We start from the raw sequence: 10,673 nt of genomic DNA on the forward strand, positions 1-10,673 counted from the left end.
CTTTTTGAGGGGGTTTTACTATTTTGAGTTTCATTGAAAAGCGTGCGCGTGCACACACACTCACACAACCATCATAACTGAAGTGGGTGGAAAGGAGCCTTTACAAATTAGGAAAATTGCTTTTCAAATGTAATGAATTTGATTTATGTCAAAATGGCCTTCCCTTCTTACTAGATGCAGTCTTAAATAAGGCTAAAGATTACCTAGTAGTAGTTCTCAGGACAGTTACAATAAATAGAGAAGACTGATTTCTCAAGTTGTGGAGTTGAGTCAGACGTGGGTTTGAATACTAGCTCCGCTAATTGTAAGCTGTGTGACTTTAAGTGAGTCACTTATTTCCTTGAACTTGTAAAATGGCATTGACAGTGGTTTCATGGGATTCTTTGATGATCAATTCCATTAACACATAGAAAAATCTTGCAGTGTGCCTGGCATTTAGTAAGTATTTAAGGAAAGTTTTCTTTGGAGAGTGAGAAGGAAAAGTAACATTTGGAATCCCATCAAACTTAGGTATCCAAATGCCATATGAAATGCAAATCTTGTGACCTCTAGAACGGGCTGTGTCTGACTTCCTTGAGCCAACACTGATGGAGAAGTAGAAGGCTGTGCTTGTGCTTTTGTCTGCCTGAGTTAGAGTGCTTCACTTGTATTGCCTAAAGGTTTTCTGAGAAGTAGAAGTAGTAGAGCATTTAAGTAAAACTGATAAGCAATCTATTGATAAGCATTACCTAATTCTCCAAATAATGACTCTTTGGTTGAGTATAAATTCTGTTTTGGGTAAATGAGAACTATAGTATATATGTCTGTGCTAGATTTATTTTTCTTATTACAATTATCGTACGTGCTTTTAGGGCATTATGTGCCATTCTGGTTGTCGTTTTTTATGAAAGACCCAAGGAATGATACTAGAAATGAATGAAAGTTGGGGGAGTTTTCCTTACGAGGATTTAAAAATACGTTAAAAATAAAAGCGATATTTGCAAATACTAAAAATTTCACACAGATATGGAAATCGATAAATTGAATGATAAAACTCCCCGTGATCTGTCTTGTCATTCTTCTTTCTACCTCTGAGAAGTGATTGAGTTTCATGAGTATTTTGAACACCTGTGTTCCTCATTCTGGCAGATGCCTAAGGGGGCAAAAGATGGAAGTCTAAACCTAAAAAACAAAAGAAAGCAAACTGTAATCATAATGAAATCTGTTGGCAAATTTATTTGAATATCAGCCCCATGTAGTCATTCCTTGAGACCTAACAGGCAAACATAGTACAGATTGAGCATCCCTAATCTGAAAACGTGAAATTCAGAATGCTCTGAAATCTGAAACCTTTTGAGTGCTGACGTGATGCCACAAGTGGAACATTTCGTATATGACCTTGTGATGAATTGAAGCCAAAATGCAGCCAAAACCTGTTTCATTCACAATATTATTTTAAAGTAATGTATAAAATTACCTTCAAGCTATAAGGTGTATATGAAACATAAATGAATTTCGTGTTTAGACTTGGGTCCCATCCTCAAGATACTTCATTATTTATATGCAGATTTTCCAAAATCTGAAAAATATTGGAAATCCAAAGTAGTTCAGGTCCCAAACCTTTCAGATAAGGGCACTCAACCTGTGCAGATAAACGTGAGTACCACTTTAGGAAGGCATGTTGTGAGCCTGCCTTTTATATTGATTAGATATACAAACTGAAACTAGGAAGCTTCTTTTTGAAGTTAGGCATATAAATGGAACATAGTGCTGTAGTGAGTTTTTTAGAAATGAAACAAAAGGTGTTCAGGGAGGCAGTAGGGTTTGGCTGAAAGAGCCCTCCGAGGAAGGCAGTCCTGAGTTTTGTTTAGACAGAATCACGTAATGTCTTTGAACCTTCATTTCCTTCATCATCCTCACTGTGTGTGGATTAAGTCAGAAGGTATGTAAATTCCCAGCATAATGCTTCGGAATGCAGTGGATGCTCATTTGCCTTTTGAAAACATCTTTTAAACAATACTTGACTGGTTTATAAAATACATTATTTACTGTTGAGAAATACAGTAATATAGAAAAATAGTAATTAAACACACCTAAAATCTCACCCCAGTGCCAACATTCTGGCTTTTTTTTTTTGTTTGTATCTATTCCCCCTTTTTTTGCTTTTTGAAAAACTTATTTAAGTTGCATTCTCACTACTGCAGTATTGATACCTTTTGTTTCTTATGTTAAAGGTATACTTCTCAGCCATGTGAGATTGTGGTGGATTGTGGACCATTTACTGACAGAAGTGGGCTTTATGAAAGACTGCTGATGGAATTAGAAGAAGCACTTAATTTTATCAATGATTGTAATATATCTGTACATTCAAAAGAAAGAGATTCTACTTTAATTTCAAAACAGGTAAGCATATACCAAGTAAGTATAGTGATTATATTTTGAAAGCTTTATTTTTAATATTGAAATGAAAATATGCTTCTAATGAGGCTCTTTTTTTACATTTTAGTTTAAGGTCTTAATCTTTTTATTTCCTTAGACATTTTTCATTGAACATACCATATTAGGTTGAATTCATTGTTACCCAATGCACATTTGTATTAAGTGTAGACTTCCCCTATGTGAGCTAGGATTCATGTCTTACCCAATGCACATTTGTATTAAGTGTAGACTTCCCCTATCTGAGCTAGGATTCATGTCATGGTTATTTAAGTATAAGGAGTGAGTCCAATATTTGTTTCTTTTTGGTCAGATGAGTTAGTTCCTGCTCAAACCTTTGAACTAAACAAATTCTTCCACAGTTTCCTGGTGTGTGTAACTGGATATGAGCCTATTGTCTCTGAGTGGTAATGCTTTGAAAAGAGATCCCTTAGGACAGTGATCCTTCCATTGTGGGCCCCACATCCTCATCAGCAGCATCTGGGTGGGGTCCTCAGGACTGAATTTTACGGTTTGCAGAGTCTTCAGTTTGGAATTTCAACAAGCCCTGCAGTAATCTGATTCATTAAAGCTTGAGAACCACTGACCTAGAACTTTGCAACCATTTGTGAATGTTAACACTGTATTAAATGTGGGTCTTAGTTTCTCTCCTGATGATTTTTTTCTTCTGGAGCAGCAGTGCCCACATTTTTCTCAACCTTTGAATTCTTTCTTCCTTTTCTTTTCCCTTCCCTTTTCTTTCCTCTTTTCTTTTCTTTCTTCCTTTCTTTCCTGTCTTTTTTTCCTCTCTCTCTCCCTCTCCTCTCTTCTTTCTGTACCTCCCATCCCTCCCCCTCCTCCCCTCCTCCTTCCCCTCCTTCCTGCCCTCCCCGTCTCCCCCCTCCCCTCCCTGTCCCCCCCAATCCCTGTACTCTCCCTCCCCCACTCTCCCTCCCCCTTCTCCCTCCTCCTCCCCTTCCTCCCTCTCTTCCTCTCCCCTCCTCCTCCCCTCTTCCACCTCTCCCTCCCTGGATCAGAGTCTGAATTTAGCTGAGATGTTAACGTTGAGGAAGCCTGACCTTGTGGTGGTATTTTCATTGAAATCGGATAACGGGCTTTTGGAGAACTGTGACCGAGTGTGTGGAGGCTGCCCCAGTGCAGCTGTCCTATCTCCTCCTCCACTTCCAACTAATAAAGGCCTTTACTACTGTTAAGAAAGAAAGAGAAAGAGAGAGAGAGAGAGAGAGAGAGAAAGAAAGAAATTATAATAGAGACAGCTGTGCAGTGTTTTTACAACAGTTTCACCATGGCATCCAGAGGTGCTGACTGTAGATCGCCCAAAATTCATCCACAGTTTCTAGTCAGTATAGTAGAAAACATATAATACTGGGGGATATTGTACATAGATAAAGTTCAAGGAAAACTGTATTGCTCTTCCTTAATGCCGAAAGTTAAATTATTGTGCTACATATATGCAATTTGGCAGGGAGTAAATGACTCAGGTATAGTTCTAACTAATTACAGATCTAAAAATAGGCTTCATTAACCTCATACAATTGCATCTTTTAATTTCTGTTTGATTATTTTATTGAAAAAAGGAGATGATTCTAGGCATATACATATGAAATGAGCTCGAAAAGACTAATGGCCTGTTCCCCCACCTTCAGGGACTTAACCTAAGGCTGGATTACATTTAAGGAGTCATTTGAGAACAACTGAAATCCCAGTTAAACCCCATATGAAAATGCTACATTATTATTGTTTGGCATTAGGTTTTTTCTTTTCTCTTTTTTTGTAGATACTATCAGACTGTCGTGCTGTATTGGTAGTTCTGGGACCCTGGTGTGCAGATAAAGTAGCTGGAATGATGGTAAGAGAACTACAGAAATACATCAAACATGAGCAAGAGGAGCTGCACAGGAAATTTTTATTGTTTACAGACACTTTTCTAAGGAAAATACATGCACTATGTGAAGAGCACTTCTCACCTGCCTCACTTGACCTGAAATTTGTAACTCCTAAAGTAATCAAACTGCTCGAAATCTTACGCAAATATAAACCATATGAGCGACAGCAGTTTGAAAGTGTTGAGTGGTATAATAATAGGAATCAGGATAATTATGTGTCATGGAGTGATTCTGAGGATGATGATGAGGATGAAGAAATTGAAGAAAAAGAGAAGCCAGAGACAAATTTTCCTTCTCCTTTTACCAACATTTTATGTGGAATTATTTTTGTGGAAAGAAGATACACAGCAGTTGTCTTAAACAGGTAAATCTCTAAGTTGACTCCTTTCACATGAGAACAGGGAGGCGTCCTGTGTTGTGTTGTGATGTGATGCGCTGCAGCAGCTGGGAGAGCTAGCATGCGGGTTATGTAAGTGTCCTTGACTTGGCGCCATCGTTGCTGATACGTCATGCTGTCCTGGGATTGACAGAGAGGATGTTTTCCCAGAAGGCTGCTTTTCACATGGCTGATACATTTTTTCTTAAAGGATGCTAATCCATTCTAATCTACCTAAAATAGAGGACAATTATAGTCTTTAAAAAAAATCAGTATGCATTTAAGTAAAGCATTGTTTTATATTCAGTTTTAGATTCAATTCAGGTATTTATTAATCCTTAACTGTGTATTAGACATTGTGTTAAGCATTGCACACCAAGTGTTCCCCTCAGGTAGTCTTAGGATAAATTTTATCTGGGTATTGTGACTAATTTTTTAATGTTGATTTTTTTCCTCTTAAAAATATTGATTCAACTTTTCAAGGCTAGGTTGGGCGTGATGGGTTGTGCCTGTAATTCCAGCACTTTGGGAGCCTGAGGCAGGTAGATTGTTTGAGTTCGCAAGGGGCAACACGGCGAAACCCTGTCTGTAGAAAAAATACAAAAATTAGCCGGTGGTGGTGTATGCCTGTAGTCTCAGCTACTCGGGAGGCTGTGGTGGGAGGATGGGTTGAGTCTGGGAGGCAGAGGTTGCAGTGAGCTGAGATGGCACCACAGCACTCCAGCCTGGGCAATAGAGCCAGACCTTGTCTCAAAAAATAAAGTTTTCAAGGCCACAGTGAAGAAAGTTTAGAAAAATTGAATTTATTTTGGGTTGGTTCATAGACTGCATATTGAAATTTTGTGAATCAAAAGAGAATAAGAATGTTAGGGAAAGTTACAAGATTATTAGCAAAGGTGATAATGAATCCAAATTTTAGGCCATGGATTCCTGCTCTTTCTCCCTTCTTCAATGAAAGATTTTTTTCTAATTTGGAACCAGCCAGGGAGCTGTACTTCAGATTTCTGTCAGATGGTCACTTAATGTATGGTCCTTTTGGTTTGTGGATACTTTTTTTTTTCGGCCAAAAAAGGTCCTTATTTTGTACTTAAATCAATTTACTTTTATGTGAGGTCCATTAATTGGCCACAGTTGATCCCTAACTTTTCTGCAAGTAGTGATCTCGTAGGAAAAACTAAGCTTTGTTTCCTAAAGTAATTTGGGATTTTTTTTTCTTTGCGCGCGCGCGCGCGCTTAACTGCTTCTGAATGTTTAGGGGTTTTAAAAACTTTTTTGAATAACGAGAAATTGGACTCGAGGGTAGTCATCTGGCAGTTTTTAGTCTGGTAATTTTCATAGTCATTGAGCCTGATCCTTCTGATGAATACAAAGGAAAATAACTTTAGGGACCAAATTACATTTAAATCAGAAGTTGTAGGTTGGAAGGGGACCTCACTGACTATATAATCCAACCCACTTATTTTTGTAAAAATGAGAAAGAGCCTCAGGAGAAAGAGAGAGATTTGCTGTAAGTTAAATTGCTAGTCAATGGCAGAGACAATTCTAGAATCCTAATATCCTGACTCCTGGTTTCCAGTTCTTTCTATCGTAGTAATGCCCCTGGGCATCACAGAACACTAGAAACCAGTGCTTTACAAAAGGAAGATTGCCAGGAGACGGACCTGGGAGAGCGTGACTAAGGAGGGATTATTTCTTAGAGCAGGAAAAAGCATTTTGGGAGTCAAAAAAGTTTAATGCTGGCGCAATTCTAAACCTAGTTATGGACATACTCCCCGTCTCCATTTAGGGTTGTATAAGGATTAAGTAAATTTTCTGGGGCTTGGAGAGAAGAAATGGGGGTGTATTTTCCACCTGCCCCCTGTTTTCTACGTGTATTTTTATGTAAAGATGTGCCAGTTTTTATTGCAGGAATATTAGCCTGAAAAGGTTTATCCAGAATCAGTCAAGTTATTTCCTATTGACTTTAAGGATCAGATTAATTGTGATCAACTTTCATAAAATGTGACTGGAATTTAGTGCTGTATGATGAATCAAGAGTGGTCTGAGGGTTGACTTTATGAGCAGCTAATTAAATATACAATGGAGGTCTTGTTCCAGTAAGCTTTTTAATAAGCTTAGAAAAACTTCCTGAAATCCAGATTCTTTCCTTCCATCAGTTTAATGGGAGGAAAAACCCTTCTTTAGTGAATGGTTTCATGGGCATATAAGCTATTGTAATGTACATGCAGTTTTCTGCTCTCCTAATTAAAAAAATAAATCACAGCCACTTCTACGTGTAGTGTAGGTATGTGCACAGTCTTATGTTTATGGGTTTCTTTGTACCTTATATTTACATAGGGGTTTGTAAGTTACTTTTATATATATTTAAGACGTATTCACAACACTCCGTGGAGGAGGAAAGTAGATGTTCTTTCCATATTACAGATGAAGAAAACAAGCATCAGTGTGTGACCTTCCCCAAATTACACACATATCAAGTGGCAGAAAATGGCTTCCAGTCTCAAGTCTAGTATTCTTTTCACCGTGGAATATACTAGTATTGTGTGATATTGGCATTGGACAAACGTGGGTTCACATCCTGTCTCTACCCCCCGCCCCCTGTTTTTCCTAATAACTTTTTATTTTGGAAGAATTTTGTATTTACAGAAGAGTTGGGAAAATGGTACAGAGAGTTCTCATATGCCCCTCACTTAGTTTCCCCCATTGATGTTATCTCCTGTCACTGTTTGTCACAACTAAGAAAACTAACTTTGGCCCATTACTATTAACTCCAGACTTTATTTGGATTTTGACAGTTTTTCTACTAATGTCCTCTTTTTAAAAAAAATTATTTTTATTTTTTTTCTAACCACTAGACAGTATGGAATAATGTCTTCTTTAATCCAAGGTGTCATATCATATTTAGTTGTCAGTATCTGCCCAGTTTCCTCTGGTCTGTCACAGTTTTCAGTTTCTGTCTTGTTTTTGATGACATTAACAGTCTTCAGGAGTACTGGTCAGGTATTTGGTGAATGCCCCTCCATTTGGGTTTTTCTTATGTTCTCGAAGTTGGACTGGGGTGATCGGATATGGAAGAATACCATGGAGGTGACCTGCCCTTCTAGTCACTTTATATCAGGGGCTGTCATGGTATCAACCACGAAACATCACTCCTCAATGGATTTTGACAGTGTTTGTCTGCTTTCTCTACTGTAAAGTTACACGTTTTCCCTTTTCTTACTCTGTTTGGAAGGAAGTCTCCAAGTCTAGCCCAACCATAGAGGGATTAATCTCCACTTGCTGGAGAGGGGTGTATCTCTATGTATTTAATGGAATTCTTCTGTAAGGAAAACTTGTCTAGTTTATCCTATTGATGTAACTGTCTACTTATATTTATTAATTGAATCATATATTTCAATTGGTGGTTTCATGTTTATTTTATAATTTGGGCCATAATCCAATACTATGTTTTTTATTTGTTACTCAGATTGTTCCAACGGTGGCCACTGGGAGCTCTTTGAGGATAGCTCCCATGTTCCTTTGACATACCTTCATCCTTTTGTTTTTGAGCACTTTCTTTGTGATACCACAGGGTGCTCTGGGCTCTTGTATTTCTCCCTGCCTGGCCCTAGAATCAGCCATTTTGCCAAGGAGACTCGGTTTCTTTTCTACCCACTTTTTGGATGTATGTTTTGTGAAAGTTATTTAACTTTTAAAAGTCTCAGTATGTTCATTCGTAAAATGGAAATAATACCTCCCTCTCCTACTGGCTTGTTTGTAAGAGACTTTGTATTAAAAATGGCAGTTTTATCACCTGGCACACAGTAGGTGCTAATTCTTCAGCTGCTTATACATGCATATAGGGGGTGCAGTATCAGTATGCTATTATGTAACTGTCAGTGATCTTTTTTTAGTGAGATCATAGAGGAATTATATTTGGTTTTCTCACATTGACAAGAACGTATAAGGCGTAAGGGACACTGTTAAAGGAATTGTTGATAATGTATTTCAAGAACCTGGCAGAACTTTCACATGATAGGTTTATATCTTTGAATTTCTTTTCCTCCTATGGTTGTCAGCATTAGTTAGCATGTTTACTCAGATCACAATTTTCTGTAATACATCTGCTAGTTTTCTGAACCTACCATACATATTTCCTATTTTTGGTTATGTTATTTTCAGTCTAATTGGGGAGGCAATGTACATATACACACAAAGTATAGGCTGTGAACTGGTGCCAGACTTTACCTCTGTCATGAGTTAAGTACAGATTGAGAAGCAGCATTTATAAACTCTTAGAGCGGTTTGACAGTAATTTTATGCCTGCTGAATACAATAAAATTGATGCTTGAATTTTAATGCTTTTTAAGTTTCATTTTCTTAGTCGTTCACTTTTATGAAATTCTACAAAACTGTTTGTCTCTGATGGATTGGAAATTTAAAAAGAAAACCTGGTTCTTGGCTGCAGATCGTTTCAGAAACACTGTGTGCATTAGGGAAGAGTATACTTTATCAAACAGCTTGCTGGTGAACAGCTTGTGTAAGCTCAGTGTAAAAACCAAAAGAAACAAATAATACTTTGTCTTATTTTTTTCTGTGGTGTTGCGAGCTCTTTAAGCAGTTTGCACTGTCCACTGCCCTCTGGGAGTTCACATGTGACTGCCTGGCTTTGTTTTCCCTGAAGCCTGTAACTTTGTCATGGGTACTGGTTATGCATGGCCGAGATTCACCAAGTAGAGAAATACATTTTTCTCTCTAAGCATTATTAGCATAGGTATATCCCATGTAATTATTGCTTACAAGAGATTTTATTTACTGTGCATGTTGTCTCTTCTGTTCTCTGGTTTTGATGTGGGTTTCATTAAGGAAAAATGAATTGACTGTTGTTGCCTCTATTTCTTAGCTAATTGAAGTCTGCCAGATGGATAATTTATAATTTTGGCAAAGTAAAATACATTCTTTGCCTAATTAACAGTAACTTAAAATACATTCTAAATCTCCATTATATTCAAATTGATGCTTATTTATATAAAACTTGGAAGTATGTATTATTTCTAAGGTGATTTATTTTGTATTTTAGACTTTTGGGCATGCTATTTGTTTGCATGTAACACTGCTTTCTGTTACATCTTAAGTTTATTAAAATAATTGAACACACTTTGGAACATAATAAGGGAGCCTCTGATTCTGAATATTTAAGTACTTGAACTGTAGAACTTGAACTAAAAGCTGTAGTTTGTAGACTCCCAAACTAACCTAGACACGCAAGTGTTGTGCTGATTGGGATCAAGAGAGATTCTGGATGGCCACTTCCAGCTCTTTAATATTAGTCTGTTTAATGTATTTTTTTAAAAGAATGATTCGACTTAAAAATGCAATTTTCTATTTGGAGTTTATACTATGTAGTATGACTTCAGAGAAACCATGTGGAATCGCTTATATCAGGTGTGGAACCATTTATCCCGTGTGCTGAGTTTTTGAATGTGGATATTTCCAAAATAGCTGTAATGGCAGCACTAACTGTTAACCTTCTGCACCCGTGTAATGTGATCCCGTCCTGTAACTCTTTGCCATTTCTTAGCTAGAAGGCCAGCTTTCAGTCACAGGCACTCTGGGTTAATACAGAGGAGCAGGCAGCAAGAGAGAGCTCAGGAATCTCCTCTTTCATGACAGGGAAGGGTGGGGGACGCCTTGCCATTTCTGTGCCCCGTCCTATGCTGTGCAGAATTTTGCTCAGTGTCCTGGGGACCACAAAGCATCAGGAATTGAGAGGATACAACATTTCTTTCCCATGGGCTCTTCTTCTAATGATATCAGGTGGTAGGATAAGAGGAAAAGAAATTGCAGCTGGAACTCTTTTGTTACGTTTGTGGGGGATGAAGGTTTCCTTTGGTGTTGGGCTCACTGGTCCTTTCTGTATAAGCACGGCAGGGCCTGTTGCTGAAGCTGTGCATGGTCTAGAGAAGGGTGTTGAGTTGGGAGAGGAGCGAGTGGAACTGGTAGAGGGATGAGTCGAG

General features: G+C 38.0%; 1 protein-coding gene across 6 annotated transcripts in view; it reads left to right on the forward strand.

The window, feature by feature from the left end:
• Positions 1-10,673, forward strand: part of DICER1 (dicer 1, ribonuclease III) — a 72,323-nt gene that overhangs the window by 29,764 nt on the left and 31,886 nt on the right. For all 6 annotated transcript variants that reach the window (XM_031935743.1, XM_023205560.3, XM_023205557.3 and 3 more), the window contains 2 exons: positions 2,214-2,382; positions 4,193-4,665. In XM_031935743.1, coding sequence (XP_031791603.1) covers positions 2,214-2,382; positions 4,193-4,665 — 642 coding nt within the window. The remainder of the gene's footprint in view (positions 1-2,213; positions 2,383-4,192; positions 4,666-10,673) is intronic.

Source organism: Piliocolobus tephrosceles, chromosome 6 (genome assembly GCF_002776525.5).
Source record: "Piliocolobus tephrosceles isolate RC106 chromosome 6, ASM277652v3, whole genome shotgun sequence".
Classification (NCBI taxonomy): Eukaryota; Metazoa; Chordata; class Mammalia; order Primates; family Cercopithecidae; genus Piliocolobus; species Piliocolobus tephrosceles.